This window comes from Patagioenas fasciata, chromosome 1 (genome assembly GCF_037038585.1).
Source record: "Patagioenas fasciata isolate bPatFas1 chromosome 1, bPatFas1.hap1, whole genome shotgun sequence".
NCBI lineage: Eukaryota > Metazoa > Chordata > Aves > Columbiformes > Columbidae > Patagioenas > Patagioenas fasciata.
Genome location: NC_092520.1, coordinates 60,682,825 through 60,700,256, shown reverse-complemented (window position 1 = coordinate 60,700,256; position 17,432 = coordinate 60,682,825). Strand labels below are relative to the sequence as shown.

The 17,432-nt window shown below is 39.0% G+C and overlaps 1 protein-coding gene across 1 annotated transcript in view; it reads left to right on the top strand.

Moving 5' to 3' along the window:
• The window catches only part of EFNB2 (ephrin B2), a 45,420-nt gene extending 28,570 nt beyond the window's left edge, over window positions 1-16,850 (top strand). The window contains exons 3-5 of the mRNA XM_065829672.2: window positions 10,432-10,524; window positions 11,302-11,415; window positions 13,033-16,850. Coding sequence (XP_065685744.2) covers window positions 10,432-10,524; window positions 11,302-11,415; window positions 13,033-13,415 — 590 coding nt within the window. The 3' untranslated portion in view covers window positions 13,416-16,850. The remainder of the gene's footprint in view (window positions 1-10,431; window positions 10,525-11,301; window positions 11,416-13,032) is intronic.
• The last annotated feature ends 582 nt before the right edge of the window (window positions 16,851-17,432 follow it).

Here is a 17,432-nt window from a genome sequence, read left to right as displayed (position 1 = left end):
ATTGCATATATTCTTATATTTACATACACATCCTTAATAAGACTACATGCAGAAGAGGGTTGGGTTGAGTGTGGAGGATATGAGTAACTGTTTAAATCAAAGGGGTGTGTATTGGGAAGGCATGCCATGCTACGAGGAAGGTTTCTGTCTAAACTGAAATTTGTAAGTGCAGTAGCATACTGAAAAACATTTAACTTTCATTTTGTACCTCAGTTTGGTGATGGGCATTTATCTTATCAAGTTGGGATGATCAGTCTTTATTTTATACAGTTACTTGTATTATATCTGCAACATATTACAATATTTTAAGTCCTAACATAAAAGACCAGGAACTGCATAAGCATTTATAGAGGCTTTAATGAAATTGATTTAAAATACTTGAAATTGTTGGCCTCATTAAAATCTTTATGTAGCTGGATTGGAGAGAAATGTACTTTCGTCTGAGAACTGCATTAGCTTAAACACAGGGTTGAAATGGTTGAAAAACAAGGTTAAATGTCTCTTTGGCTTTCTTTCCTGACTTCAGTCAATCCTAGAAACTTTGGAGGAAGAATATTTCAGGATTTATTTCTGATAAATCAGACTATAAAACTAAGCCCTAACGGGCGGTCTTCCAGTTGCTTTTTTTCAGTTCCAAGGAAATCATGCAAATATTTCTGTGAGTAAAAGCAGGATTAGGCTTAAGGTAGTCTTAGCAGTTCTGGGAGAAGAGTCCGTATTAAGCTGATAAGGCTGGCTTCAAAAAACATGTTCAGATCTTTGTTAGCGTGATTTATCTGTTTTCTGTTCAGTAGATGAAGACAGCAAAAATAACTGAACCGCAGCAGCAGACTTGTCCTTAGGTGCTTACTGAGCTGCTGTGAGAGAAACAGAAGTCTGAATCCAAATCCTGCGGGGGACACCGAGACGGATTTGTTTTTCAAGTATTTCACACGAGCACATAAATGCACTAGACCACAATAGTACAGTTGATTTCACAACACTGAATGTTTGAGTTTGGATGACACCTCTGGAGATGGTCTAGTCCCATGCTCAAGCCCCTGCTCAAGCAGCTCAACTGCAGTGAGTTGCCCAGGACCAGGTCCAGCTGCGTTTTGAATATCTCCAGGGTTGGAGACACCACAGCCTGCCTGGACAACCTGTTCCACTGCTCAGTCACCCTCACATTGGAGAGGTTTTCTCAGGTTTAAACAGCATTCCCTCTATTTCAGTTTGTGCCTGTTGCTTCTTGTCCTATCAGTGGGCACCACTGAGAAGAGTCCAGCTCTTTCTTCTTACCTGCGCCCCCCCGCCAGGTGTTTATACATGTGGATGAGGTCCCCCCAAACCTTCTCTTTCCAGGTCCTCAGCCACTTCTCTTATACAGATCCTTCAGTTCCTTCATCATCTAGACCATGAGCATTTACTGGACTTGCTGCTGTAAGTCCACATCTGTCTTGTACTGTGGAGCCTGTAACTGCACCCAGCACTCCAGATGTGGCCCCACCAGTGCTGAGTAGAGGGGAAGGATCACCTCCCTCTGCCTGCTGGCAATGCTCAGCTAAATGCAGCCCAGGAGGCTGGTGGCCGCCTTTGCTGCAAGGGCACGTTGCTGGCTGTGGTCATCTTGGTGTCCACCAGGACCCCGGTGCCGTTTCTGTGAAGTTGCTTTCCAGGTGTTTGGCCCCAGCCTGTGTGGAAACTTGATTCCACCTGCGGTCCAGAGGCTGCCATGGTGGATTTGGTAGCAGAATCAAGACGTTTATTTTGCAAAAGAAAATAACTTCATAATGTTACACTATTAAAACACTAGTGAAATATTAAAAACTGTATGAATACCGTTATTAAATGTGTCAGTTCTCCTGTCTAGTTATGACTTCTCAAATTTTCCAACACTGGTTGTTTAACATACATGTCCAATTGGAGTTTCTTAAAATGAACAAAGAAGTGCCTATGTGATGATTTCTAAGAAACTAAACCCCTTAATTTCTTATGGTGCGTATCTGAACTAGAGGTCCTGTAGCAACATTGAAATTCAGATTGCTTTATTTCAGCAACATTCCCTCACTACGTTTTACTCCATGGGTATTTGAAAGTTCTAAACACAAACATAAACATACTGCCATCAAAATAGTGCTTAACTTCTGATCATCTTTGCCAAGTGCACAGTCATCCAATAGTATCATAATTGATCTCGGTATTAAGGTGCCAAACTCTGTGTTGCTGAAGGATAGTTAGATGATGTAAATAGCTTTTTGTGTTTTGCAATAAAGCACACTTTTGTTGTGCCTGATGTAAAAGCAGGAGATGAAGGTATTCTTTTATTGAAGCAAACATGTGGAAAATTGCTCTAGATTGTTATAGTACAGAGCATCTCCCCTGAAAGGAATGAGGTTCATCCATAGGGCAAACTCTGACTGTGGCACTTTATTGGGGTTACTCTTGGACTCTGTGTGGTCAAAGCAAATAACGTCATGTCCATCTAAACTGTTATAACCATGAGACTGGCACATTTTCTCATCCACAGTGTTATATTCTAAACTGTCACTAGCCATTAACTCAGTCACTGGTGAAGTCCTACCACCGAGAGGTGAACTCTGCCTCAAAATGATGTTTTCCACTTCAGTGCTACTCGTATAGCAATTACTGGGTCATTAATATCATTGCATGCAATTAGTGACAGTAGAATGAGCAAGAGGTTTGTTATTTATTTAATATGAACTTTCACTATAACCCTTTCATATCCAAGTATTTCAGACAGAAACCAGAGAGATTTTCAAGGCAGATGAACATCCTTGAAGAGTGATGTTGAGTTTGAACGATACAGAAAATAGGTCCTCATTTAATGTTAAAGCTGCTGCTTTTGTTTCCAGCAAGCCTGCTTATCATTAGCAACAATCAGTGTAACCTGAATGCTAACTAATTGCATTAGTTCTGTTCAGCTGAACTGTTAAGCAAAGCTTGCTGTGGTAGTGGGGAAATGTTTCTCCCCATCCATGAGGCTTTTACCGGTAGTGTGCCAAGAGAAAGGATGAACTTACATAAAATACCTGTTTGTGGTTGGTGAAGTTAACTAGCTAGTAATCTGTTTGAGATGCATACTTTCTGATATATGCTGAATACATCATAATTAGTAGGCTTACATCTGCCACAGTTATTTCAGCACTCACAAATATATAATTTGTTTATGTAAACTAGAAGCAACCATGTGTGCAGTAGATCATTATCTGACAACATTTCTCAGTGTATGTGAAATATAGAACTGAAATACTTTTAGAAATGCTGAACTGTAATGAAAGACTTAAATTGTCATTCATAGTGATACAGTATTGAGATGTTTTTATTTTTCTTTTAATATATAATCTCTAAATCATTCCAAGATAATTTTGAAAAGGGACACTTGACAGCAGTGAAGCAAGTAGGATTTTGTTGTGGGTGGGTGGATGTTGTGACCTTCTGTAATAGATAATAATTCAGCAAAAAGTTACTGTATTGTACACTTCAACTGTGGTATTCCTTAACCTAGAGATAAAGTGGTGCTGGTTTTGAAATGAAAGGCAGCAGAAACCAGCCAGAGCTCACGGCTTTTTGGTAACTTTCCAACTCTGTCTTGCTCGCTGTCTCTTTTTCCCTTTATGGAAAGACTTTGTTGACATAAAGGACTTATTTATTTATTTTTTACACCACCTGTATTCCTGCTGTATGATGCCATGCCTCCCTGGAATTAATAGAATAATTCTGAATGTAGGAAACTTTACAAGAACTCGCTCCCTGTTTTGTGCTTGAACAGTCCTCAGTTGGATGCCATGAGATGCAGGAAGGAAAGTCTATGGATTTCCAGAGGTGTGCTTGGAATTAAAACATTGGTATATACTGAGGTATATTACAGTACAGAGTTGATTTGCTCTGTCTTGCTCATGTCCTCTGCATTGCACCTCCCAAAAAAAACTGAAACAGTAATAAAATCTGTCCCTCCCTTAACGTAGGAATACAAGTGAAGACTTTTATGGGAATTATATAAAGGACCATATACCATGAGTCCCATGTAAGTACTACAAGTCATGCCATTCACATTTGGGCAAGATACGTTTTACAGCAGTGGTTAGAAAAGTGAATCACAAAATCTCCCTGCAGAGCCTTTGTCTTCTTCCAGGCAAGAAGAGGCCTGTTTTTTATTTTACTTCATTTTGTTCTGGTTTCAGCTTGGCTGGGGAAGGCATTGCTGCCTACTTGCTGTGCAGAATATAATTTGCGGATCCTGTTTAGATATAAATCCTGAGACGTACAACATAGGACTTAATTTAAAAACCAACAAGGATGAGAAGTGGAAAAGAAAAAGGGATATTTCTGCTCCTTTCCTTCACACAGAAGTTTTGCCTCATATGTGGATAGAGGGGAAAAAAAGACTGGCTTCAAGAGTATTTATAAACACTCCATAAGCTTTAGTTTAAGAAAAGAAATTTATCTCAATTTGAAGAAATGTGTGGAATAAGATCAAGAGAATCAGAGTTCCTCAATGTTATTTACGTGGAGAAATTCCCCAAATTCTGCTGCCACCTCGACTTTGCAAGTAGGACAAATATAAACCCAAACCTGTTAGAAAAATGCAAAATTATTGGTAAATGTTTTTTATACATTTTTCATTGCCATCTCAGTCTCCTATATTGTATTAATTGGGCAAATTAAGTGAGTTTTTATCTTTTTTATTTAAGATCCTTTCTTTGCCTCTGTAAGATCCCTAGAAAAGTTAGGATGTGGTTTCGCTGTTCAAGCACAAATTGTTGAACAGAGGAGGTCTCCAGTCTGTAGATAGAAACCCAGACGGCACATTGACGGATTCTTGATGCATTGAAATTTTGCGATCCAGGTTTGGGGCCACTGTCAGTTACACTTCAGAAGACAATTTTGTTGTTTTAAAAAGTGGAGGTTTCAGTGTCAGTTTCATTTTTTGTCACCACAAGCAAGGGTAAACCGTTAGTTGCTAGTAGTTGAAATGACTATATTTATCTTCTCTCTAAACCATCTGCAGCTCACCCAACATAGTGTTTGCCAAGCTACCTGTTCTTTCATGAGTGGCTTGAATAATTTTTTTGGGTTCTTTCAGATCTCCATGCAGATCTGGCATTGCTACTAAGTGGGAAAGGGAAAAAAAAAAGAAAAAAAAAGGAATTTAATTTCATTTAATTAAAACACTCTTTCTATTACCTCAGCTCCCTTGTTCTTCATCCCTGGCTGGTCTAGAAACAACCTCCATGTTGTGATCTTGTGATTTGTGGTTTCTCAGTGTGTGATTTTTGGTGTTCTTAAACCTGCCCCATAAATTTAGATAATTTATGGGAAAGAATAATTATTTATTTGATGCTTTACTAAGAGAGTCATTAAAAGGACCAAAAGCAGATGAAAGCAGTCAGAGCACAAACACATGATGCCTGGCCAAAACAGTGTTCTATTACTTAATAAAATAAAAAACCCTCAAAAGCTTTACATGGGCTTAGTAATCCTGCAAGTGCATATGAGATCAAGTGCAGCTTTGCTTTAAGAATAACTTCTTACTACTGTTGGATCTAAAGCTTTTGTGGATTTCTGCTGCTGTTCAGGCTTTTCCATTCCATTTCTAAGCACAACTGGGGAAAAGTGGAGATGGGTAGGGTTATTTGATTTTATTTAGCTCTAGTTTTGAGAAACCTGTTTTATGATGCTGAATTCAAGCAGTATATAAGAAAAACTATGTGAAAATCACTACTATTGGACAATGCTGAGCTACCCCAAAGAAACCTGTAATTCTTATTTTTCTATTAACAGATGCACACCAGCAGCAATTAATTCCTGATGACTCCATCAATTATTTGTCCTTGATGGCTTGTGTCATCCAGCACACTGAGGGGGAATAAAACCAATTTTGCCCTGACCCATCAGTTGACATCACTCATTCATTCCTGTAGTCTGTGGTTTAATGTCCATTTAGTTTTCACAGGAGAATTAAGCATGACGATCATAATTTCTCTCTTCAGGCATGTAGTCCATCTCGTATTCAAACTCCAGAAATAAATATATTATAAAGTTGTGCCGGTTCAAAGGATATGACATTTAATTTGCAAGTAGGTAATGTTTTTCATCATCCTAAAACATAAAAGTATGGGTAATAATTGTGGCAGAATTAAGAGGCTGAGATTTTGGTCTGCCTATGTTTTCTTTTAAGTAATTGTAATGGCATTTTTTCATTTTGTGAGTGAAGGAAGTTGAATTTTTGTGACTGTGCCTTCATTTCTAATCTCTTTGTGAATGGAAAGCTATACACAGGCACAAATCCAGCAGCTTAATTCTCCATCTGATTAGAGCAATGTTACCAACCTGATAGGTTGAAAACAGCCAAGATCCATGCAGTGGCTTAGCCTCCTGGGAGGCAGAGTAATAACAATCAAATGAAGACATATTAAAATGTAATATTACTTCCTCTCCATGGGGACTGTATAAGAATCATAGCCAGGAACTATTCTCGTTAGCTGACTCTGTTTCACTCAGATTCCCTGCCTCTGCATTTATGACTAATGCATTTTGTACAATAAACAACAGTTGTGAAGTTTTTGTTTGTTTGTTTGTTTGTTTTGTTGTTTTTTGTTTTTATTTTATTTTTTTGTTTGTTTTATAATTTCTATATTTCAAACGGGGGAAGACAGAGCTGAAATGAAATTCTTTGGTCTGAGTAATTTAATTTCCTCTCATGTAAGGGATATGACATGTTACGGCAGTGTTTTACAAAACTGAAAATGTGTATCAGCTTCTCCAAAGTAAGTACATATCAGCAGACTCTGAACTGTAATTTCATAAGAAGTTGTGGTTTTTTTTTTCTGAAGGTTGAAAACCCAAACTTATATTCTTTATAAAATGGCAGCTGCTGATGTATTCAAGGAATGCAGACGTACAGCGCTTATACAGAGCTCAAACATAATTTTTGACTGACTGCTGTAAACATTGCCTATAAATTATTATGATTTTGTTAGAAAGTCCTAAAATTACCAGGGATTTTAGGGCAATTATATGTGTTTATTTGTAGGTGTGGATAAACAGTTGACTGAATAATTTAGTCCATTTTTGACTGTAATTATCAGTTTTGCAATTGACACCAGTAGAACAGGACAGGTCTCAGAAAATCAGAGATACCTATCCATCAAAAAATTTAAAAATATTTTGCTACCTGTCTAGCAACATTGTTCTTTCTTTTTGTTTCCTGTGTGTTGCTGTATTAATACAAAGTGAAGTGTGGGATCCTGAGAACGTTTAATACTCAAGAGAAACTTTATATTAATCATTAATTATGTTTATTAATGTTAATATTTGAGTAGTATCTAGTCTTCTTAGCACAGGGACATGCATGGTAGTTCGTGTGTGAGTAATTGCCTCTAAGATACATTCATATTTAGAACTAAATATTATTTTACAAGTATATAAGAATAAAATGAATGGAAGGTCTAAAGTTCGGTCATAGAAACACACTAGAGAGTAGCATTGCCATTTTAGATGCAAAGAATCTGCGTTACACTTCTGTGATTACACCCAAAATTCTTTGTCGCAGACACTTTTTTGTTTTGAAATATCCTTTCAGTGTGAGCAGAGCTCCAGGTACAGGGTCATATTTCTGCAGAAATGCGAGTGCGGTGGAGTAGCTTGTACGATAACGAGTGTAATTTTCATTTGAAGATCAGTATAGAAGGGCAGCGGCAAGTGGTTGAGGAATATTTTGTACTCCCTTGTTTGACTTCTGCAAGTGAACTGTCAAAGGGCATTAGCAGTATGAAACTGTGTTTTCTCTGATGTCGAAGGTTACTTCTTTTTCTTCATGCAGCCTTTCAAAGCTTGAAACAATGTGTTTAAAACTACCCACTTTCTTCCTGGTGCACCAGGGATATGTGAAGTTATATTTCGATAGTCTTAATGAATTTCGAAAAATAATTTCCTCCAGTGGCCTTGGGTAATTGTCGGTTTAATTACAGGGAGAAGCTGAGATGGAAACTCTGCTTTGTCACTGAAATGCTCCTCTTTGAAAATTCCCCATTCCTTGGGATGTAGCACTCTCTACTCTGAGCTATAACGTAGGCTTTCCAAAATCCCCTTGAAGAACTGTGGAAAAAGTGAATACTTCTGCAAATTCATTCATCTGACATCAAAGCTATGAAAGCATTCTTTTAGCAAGCAAGTGAGGCAGATTGCGCTCGCGTAGGCATACAACCAGACTCATTGTACATTTGGGCTTCCCCGTTTGGAAACTGTGTTTGAAGTAATTTTGCATTCTTTTTGCCGTCTTACTTTCTTATCCTGTACTGAGGTCAGACTGCATCCTCTGCATCTTATTGAGGTCTCCTGCTCTGTGGGTTAAATGGATAGGCCTTTAAAGAATAAAAAAAGCATTGAAGTTCAGAAGCAGCAGCACTCTATTCAATTAAAATCAAGTAGAAGGTGTTTAAGGAGATGTGAGCACCCATTGCCTCGATTAAAAAGCAGAAACCACAAGACAAAGTCAGTGTTTGTTAGTTGTACTTTCAGTTGATGCTCAGCTTTGGTATTTCTATTTACTGCTTTTTTTTCCCCTTGTCCTTGTGCTGGTACATTGGCAAATAGGTCATAAAAAACACTTTCAGCAAAGACACATTTGATTTATGTCCAGAACTTGTTCTTAGTATTGATTTTTTTTCCCTCTGGAAAGAAAAAAAAAAAATCCTAAAGAAAACAAACCTATATGTCTCCATTATTTTCAGAGCCTGGCAATGCGGTGGCACATTTCAGATCAGCTTTTATCTTAAATTACTCATTCTGCTCTTTTATATTTTAAAAAGTCTTTTTTTGCAAGTTGGAAAAAAAAAAGTAGTTGCACGAATGGCCATTGTCATGTTTTTACAGGGGGAGGGAACAAGAGGAGGACCTGGGAGGGACCACATATGAGGAGAAGGGAATTTTAGGAAAAGAAAGCACAATTTGGGAAGTTTGTAGGGTGGCTGTAATTTGAGTTAGTCACAAAAGAGGCAGAAGTGGAACAAAAACAAGAAGCAGATCAAAGGCTAGGAAGCAGGGTTCAAAAGTATGGGGTTTATATCTTTACAGCTAGAGAGAAGATTAGAGCAAGAAAAATACTGCCATGGGGCTAGGAAGACATTGTGAAGGAAAAAGGAAATATACATCGGCTACATTTGAAAGAAAATCCCCAAAGAAGGTGAAAGAGAAGGAGTGAGAATTAAAAACAAAGGTCCGAACAGTGTGACGTCCTGGTTGAATTAGATCCCAAGCTGAAAGGAGAGGGGCAGATGCAGGAAAGTGCTGCTTAAGCAGTTCTCCATGGCCATGACAAGCAGCGAGCTCTGTTATCTCCTATTTTCTATTTGTTTTCTCCAGCTGGTGGCCCGGTGCATGTACATACACCCGCTCGCACCTGCATTTTGGCCCTTAGATAAACAGCTCCAAGAAATGATGATGAAATTTGTACCCCCAGGACAACTGGGGTGGGAAGACCCCTGATGCATTCCCAAAATAGCAAAGGTGGATGTGCCTGCTTTGCCACCATGGCCAATGCCCAGTGTGGTGCTGGGTGACAGTGATGCCCAGGGCCGAGGAGCTGACGAATAGTTTTCCAGCAGCTGTTGGGGATTTGCAAGCAAGAGCTGGCTCGGGTGACAACAGCAATGCACCCCTAGACCATGACTCAACATTTTGGATTCTCCAAAGGAGTTGTACTTTGTGCTCAAATCGCGTGGCAGTTTTGGCTTGCAACGGGGTTGTGTGGTTCCAGGCAGCGCCTAGATAAGTGAGAACAATATAAACGCAGCCTTTTGTTTGTACGAGCTAAAAGGTTTCCGTGAGAATAGAGCGTATTCCCCCCTGCCACCCGCCCCCGCGGAGGCTCCTCAATGCTGAGAAAAGTGAGATTGTACTTTAAAATATTAAATGGTTTTCCAATCAGTGCAGAATCTCAGCTTTCACCTGGGTCTTTTGTACACGTTCACGTCTTCCAGCAGGAGATTTGTAATAGAGGAAGCAGGTGTAATGTGGTGATTATAAAGATATTGTTGGGGAAAAGAAAAAAAAAGGTGAATTTTCAGTGCTTTGCTCCTCTGAGCCTACCAGGGCTTCCTTTTCAGCTGACTCCATCACCTTTTAGCTAGGTGTTGTGTTTTCGTCCAAGTCACTCAGTCAATTATGCATAGAAAAAAAGGTTGCTAGGGAAATTTGAAACCTCGATAACACATTCCTCCATTTGTATATATTGTATGGATTACCAGTGTATTCATTCCTTTGGCTTTCAACATTTCACAACTTTCCATAGGTCAGCTCAAGCAACAAGGACAGGTCCTGGTAGATTGAAAGATTTCTGCTTTCAGACATTCATATTCACATCACTTTGCCTGTTGATTTCCTGATTTTTATTTATTTTTATTTATTTATTTTTCTTTTATTTTTAATCAGCAACATCAAATGGGTCTTTGGAGGGCCTGGATAACCAGGAGGGAGGGGTGTGCCAGACAAAAACCATGAAGATCCTCATGAAAGTTGGACAAGGTAAAGACCATCTGCTGTTTCATGAAATCACTTTGATCAGTCTAAGTGTCTTTTTTAGTTTCCAGGCTGCTTTTAGCAGTCTAGAGCAGAGAGCTGACTGAATCTAGTGTAGTCATTCCTCCCTTATAGTCTAAAAACAAAGCCTATTTTCTCTTCCTCGGCTACCAACAGATTTCTACAGCAGGAGCGTTAGTTGTAACAAGATCTATTCATTGGAGAGATCCCTGGAAGGAAAGGCCACCTGGGAGTAGTGTGTTTCAGTAATTTTTTTTTTTTTTAATAATTTTTTATTTTAAAAACAAAAGCCACAACTCTGCTGTTCAAAATTATTTAAAATACATGAAAGGAGGGAAGCTAATATTTCTATAGTTTGCTTGTTATGAATTCTGATTACAGTGAGGTTTTTGTTCATTGTCTCTTTTCACATATAGATAACCTATTGTGCAGGAAGAAAGAATTATTCTTCTAAGTAGAAGTTGGTTTAGTAGTCAATCAGCTTTCTCAGTTAAACTGAAATGTCATCTGCAAAGCTTTTCTTGCCAATTACAGGAGTCCCTATAGTTTCTGCAGATGGCCTCACAATTTAAACCTCTGAAATAACTAATATAACCATTTTGCTTTAAAAGGAAAATTACGTACTTATGTCTCCCAGACCTTTGCATAAAGATTCTTCTGTTCAAAGCCATTCATGTCTCACGAGGTACCTGGAGCCGGCTCACAAGGCTCCTGCGTATCATCAAGTGCCGAAGCTGCATGACTCGTCTTTCTCTCCCCCAGATCCCAACTTGGCGGGGCTGCCCCGGCACACAGATCCCACCAGGCGCCCCGAGCAGGAAGCTGGCACCAATGGGAAGAGTTCCACCACCAGCCCTTTCGTGAAGGACCACTCAGGTAGGTGTGGTGCTGTTCACCCCTGGGACAGGACTCTGGTGGAGTCTCCTCCTTTGTCCCCAAACGCGTTTTATTTTACCATTAAACTGCCAGAAGAACGAATGTTTTTGAACGGAGATGAAGCAAAAGCCAGTTCTGATGCTCCAGTGGATAGAGACTGGGAGCTGGAAGTTTTGGCAACAGCTGCTCTCTCCCCTCTTACACTCTGCAGTAGAAGTTAATTACGTCTTGTGAGAATATCACTCATTTACAGGAAAGTTTTTGGATAGGACATTCGCTAAGCAGCTTTACGATGGTAAATATTGCCTTACATTTAGTACTCTGGCAGATGAACGAGTCTTTCTGTCTTTCTCTTCCCGTATAGCACATTACCAAGTGGTTCTTGACAGCCATTTATAAAGTTTATTTCAAAGCATCTATAATTAATGTCCTGATCTTTTAACTGACCATAAAAAATCTACACATGAATGGTTGGTTTTTCACTAAATTTAAAGTTGTTGTTCTTTTTTGTTGTTTTTTAAATATGCAAACATGATAAATAGCTGTTTCCAAAAATTATCTTGAGGATGCATTTCAGACATCAGGTGAACAAAGAAAAAAACTAACTGTTAAGACTCAAGGTCTCTAGAAAAAAATTCAGTAAATGCTGGAAAGCAAAACTTGCTGACATTTGATTCTAGGGTTCCTGAAAATGGCTGCAAGTTTTCCTTGCTAGCTTTGTCATTAGTTACTGGACTAATTAATCTTTGATATGGCAGTCGCTGGGCAGGCTTTAATCATTTCCTGTGGAGGTTCCAGTAGGAAAAGTTCAGTTATGTGGATGAAGCATCTGCAGCATTCTTCCTTCCACGTTTGAGCGAGCATCAAAAGAGAGAAGTTGGTTCAAATTTTCAAGTGAGAAAGTGTCGAACAAGTGCTTATTTAATTTTCTGATTTTTGTGACAAATAATATGCCAGTGGGATGGCACCAAATATTCAACATGCTGTTCAGCATGTGAGCTTTTCCTGACTGCCAAATACATTGTGTTGTTTAATTTTTAGTAAACATAAGCTCATACAAACAGGTATATGCCATAGCCATTTTGCCTGTCTCCCACACTGCCTCAAGCTCGTTCATTTCATGTGCAAGCAGAACAAGTCCACCTAAAGCGGCACTAAGAGGATGGATTAACGTAAATCGATATGCAAAAGATAAAATTAGCAGAAGAACAGTGTGACACTGAACAGTACCAGTTGTCCTGAGAATTGTCATTTCCCTGTGTTATTTTCCCCTCACCCCTCTCTGCTGCCCAGGGCTGGCCGGCATCTGTTAAAAGATGCAGAGTGCATCAAAGGCTGCCTTGTCAGTGCCAGTCCTCACCGCTGATGGATGATGATGTATGAAACAGGGTGATTTGGGAGCAGCACAAAAGTGAGACCAACAGACACAAAGTCTTGTTTAATATTGATTGCTGACTTCGGCTGTTTGCATTTAGCTATCTCAAAGGGTAATTGGTTTGTCAAAGTTTAGCTGTCAGTTAATTCTTCCAGTCTTGCTTACTCTACACATTTTTAAGCAGCGTAAACGGGTGGCAGGATGGCAATAACTTTTGTCTGTTTTATTTCCGTTCTTTCCAGGGTCTAGCACAGATGGCAGTAAGGCTGGGCATTCCAGTATACTGGGTTCAGAGGTGGCCTTATTTGCAGGGATTGCATCAGGGTGCATCATTTTCATCGTCATCATCATCACTTTGGTGGTTCTTTTGTTGAAGTACCGGAGAAGACACAGGAAGCATTCCCCACAACACACGACAACTCTCTCACTTAGTACATTAGCCACCCCAAAACGCAGTGGCAACAACAATGGTTCTGAGCCTAGTGACATTATCATTCCTCTCAGGACTGCAGACAGTGTCTTTTGCCCCCACTATGAAAAGGTCAGTGGCGACTATGGACATCCAGTGTACATAGTTCAAGAGATGCCTCCTCAGAGTCCGGCAAACATTTATTACAAGGTCTGAGAAACACACAACCAGCTCTGTGATACCGTGGAGTCGTAGAGGAAACTCACTGGTCAAATGCTTTCTGTTGGGGTTTGTGATGACGCCTTGTGCGCTGGCATTGACTCAAGCACGGGGGGGAGAAGGCGACAGCTCTTTCTCTGGGAGCCGACGCGAGCTGGACAGCTTACCTAGTCTGTAGAATTCCTATCTTGGTGAATGAGTATTCACGAAAAGCTGGAAGACTTTTACGTAGAAGATGCCCATTCTGATTGCTGTACTCTTGTTACATTCATCGTCCTCAAAGCCATGTGCTGTGGGCCTTCAGGCATATACAGAAGCCAAGGGAAGATGGAGTGATCCGTGGATGTTAATAGCTCCAGGCATTCTGGGAAGGTGCTCTAGGATATATCAAGCTTGAAATGCAATCTTCTGACTTTTGTGTGTCTCTCTCAGTGCATACTGGATTTGTCACACAGACCTTGGTGTCTAAGTAAGACTTGTTAAAGTTCTCTTGCTTTTAGTCTGTCACTGTTCCATTTGTTTCTGTTTTCCGGGCTTCTGCCATCCTTCACATAAGATTTCCTTTCACTCCACCTCCTGAATCACTAATGGAACATTAATGTTTGGAGATCCGCGCTCCATCCATCTGCTATAGCAGCCTCACTCGAATGGGTAATGCATTTATAGAAATTGTGTTTGATAGTAAGGAGCCTTCCAGCCAAAAAGTTAGGCTGTCAACAAAGTCAAGAGCAGGACTGGGTGGTGGAGGGAAGGGCTGACTGCAGTTGCGATTGAATACTGCTGCCTCAAAAATAGGAGCTGGGAAGAAAAAAAGAAGAAAAATTAAAAAAAAAAAAACAACAAAAAACATTTAGGTAGCACAACACTTTGTTATGCGAAGTTTTAAGAGGCAAGTAGGAGACACGATAACACGCGCAGTGGATTAGGGCTGCATTTGAAGGAATTCACGGTTATCAAATACCAGTGTGCAGAAAAAATAGATTACCTTCAATACAGTAGAACAAAGGGGTATTGTTAGTGAGTGAATAAGGTTGGAGAGGACAAGACAATAGCAGGCCGCTGAGGATATATTAGGGCAGGGCTGTTGTGGTACTGGCAATAAAATATACAGCTTTGAAGCTGTAGCGAAAATGTAGTCTGCTTTGGGTGACTTTTAAGCAGACTCAGCTGCTATGCTATCGTATTATACTGAATACAGGGAAAGCATTTAAGAAAATAGCAGAGAGCCAAATCTGACCAAGATGATTATAAGCCAACAGGTCAAATGAGCTGTCATTTTATCACTGGTAAAGCTGTGGGGAAAATAAACAAACAAAAAAAAAAAAAACCACAAAAAACAACCTTTCTCATCTCTAAAAGCAAAACAGAATTTTTTTCTGACTGAGCCTGTTGACACTTTGGTTTATTGTAGTGCTGTCCCTGCACAGTGTGTGTAGGTACTGTGACTGACACAGCCGTTCTTTGGTGCTCTGTGGCAAAGTTAAAGCACATGTGGCAAACCTCTTGCAGTCCATAAGAATAAAATCAATTATGACACTGAGATGGAGAAGGGAGATACGTCTTATTTATAATAGGTGTATAGAACACAAGGGATATAAAGTGAGAGTTTTTATTTCATTCAGTCTTTCTTTCTTGTTTTGGTTTCCTTTTTTACTAATATATATTTTGAGATTGCACAGAATCTACACCAGAAGATGTGAAAATCATTTGTGGCAATTAAATAGTCTTAACTTGTCATCATTTTACATATATATGTGTGTGTGTATGTATGTATATACATGCACATATATATATATACACACACATTTTTTTTTTTAAAAAGAAACTGCTTCTGGGAAAATCGTCAGCCATTCAAAAATAATAGGAGGATATATTAAAAAAAAATCCAAAGCATCTCATATGAGAAAACTGGGAAATATAAGGCCCGAAATGTCAGGAGCTCAACGTTACTGCATAACGTATTTAACAATGACAAGGTGTGCCGGCATTTATTTTCTGTGTTGTGTTTTCCCTTGCCTTACAGGCTGATGTGTTCTGTAAATTTCGTTGAGATTCGTAGAGGGGGATTTCAGGTTAAAGTTTTCTCTTTAGCATGGCTATTCCCCTAAAGCTCCCACCCTGGGGAGGAAATAAAAAAACTCTACTTTTATATCTGCTATGCAAATAGACATTTCTAACATAGTCATGTTACTATGGTAACACTTTGCTTTCTGATTTGGAAAGAAAATGTAGCAACAGCGTTTTAGGTTCTCAGACCTCCGGTGAGCACCTGCAAGAAAAAAAAACAAAAAAAAGAAAAAACTCTGTCAGAGAAATGATCACTTTCTCTGTTTCTCAAACCTGAAAATGATGTTGGGATGTTGGTCCAAAAGAAAGAAACAAAACAAAAAAAATCCCAACCCATGGTTCTGTGGAAGGTTACCATGGTGACTAACTACAGTACATATGTAATTCTTTTCAACAACCCTTCCTTTCTGTGAATCCATCCATACAAGGTTCTCTTGTAAGTCATTAAGATTTTATTTTGGGGGAGGGGGAAGAAAGGAAAAGATGGGTTTACTGATACTGATTTTTATTAAATCAAATATATGTTTCATCAGTTGGCTACATTCTAGTTATGTACTAAACTGTGAAAAAAAAATCAGACGAATTGCTCAAGAGCAACCTGCAACCAATTGAAAAAAAAATGTACTGTGCGTCTGTTTTGTGTCTGGTGCAGAATTATGACAATCTACCAACTGTTCCTTTATTTGACGTTGGTCCAGCTTTGAAAAGTTACTGTAAATGCCTTGCTTGTATGATCATCCCTAGTCACCCGACTTGGAATTTGCACCATCATGTCTAAGTGAAGATGCTGTAAATAGGTTCAGATTTACTGTATATGGATTTGGGGTGTTACAGTAGCCTTATTCACCTTTTTAAATAATAAAAAAAAAATCACATGAAAACAAGACAAAAATGGCTTTTCTTAACCAGATTGTGTATATAGAGCAATGTTGGTTTTTTATAAAGTCTGAGCAAGATGTTTTGTATAAAATTTGAATTTTGCAATGTATTTAGCTACAGCTTGTTTAAAGGCAGTGTCATTCCCCTTTGCACTGTATTGAGGAAAAAAATGGTATAAAAGGTTGCCAAATTGCCGCATATTTGTGCTGAAATTGTGTACCATGAATATTTATTTAAAAATTTCTTTGTCCAGTTTGTAAGTAACACAGTATTATGCTTGAGTTATAAATAATTTCTTTTGTTTTGTTTTGTTTTGTTGTTTGTTTGTTTTGTTCTGTTTAAAACTAGCCGGTCATAAGTTTGAAATCAGCTTTAGTTCCACATTGCAATTAGTTCCCAGAAAATGAAAATTACGAAAATCACATTCCACGTCTGTTTCAAACTGAATTTGTTCTTAAAAAATAAAATATTTTTTTCCTATGGAAACCTTGCCTTCTAAGTATTTTCTCTTCCTTTGTTTTGTCCTTTTTTTTCTTTCTTAGAAGATGAAAATAAACAAGAAAGCCACCAAACCTGCCTCCTTCCTTCCCTCTCTCCTTCTCTCCCTTCCTCCTTCCCTTCTTTCCTAGTTACCTCCATTTCTCCTTCTGTTCTTTTTCTCCCCCCCTCCCCAATCTTTCCACCTTGATTGCTAGTGCTTTATAGGAAAGAAAAACACTTTTATAGTAAAGAAATACCTTATAATACACTGACTTCTGTTAACCTGCTTCTTTCCCAGACTTTCTCTTACATATATCAGCAGATTTTAAAAAGCACATGGGGATGTTATGCCCTTGGAGGTCAGTGAGCTTCGGTCAGGTGCAGCAGCCAGGTTGCCTGGATGATCTGAGAGGTGAGATAAAAGCCACAGAAATAATTCCCAGACAGTATGGAGTAGATTTATACTGGGGCAGAGCCAGAGAAAAAAAAACCTAAACAAAACAAAACGGAAGCCTTCTGGGCAGTGCTGCTGTTGCTGCTGCTCCTGCAGAGGGGGAGCAGCAAGCCTGGGATTGTGTGGCTGAGCAA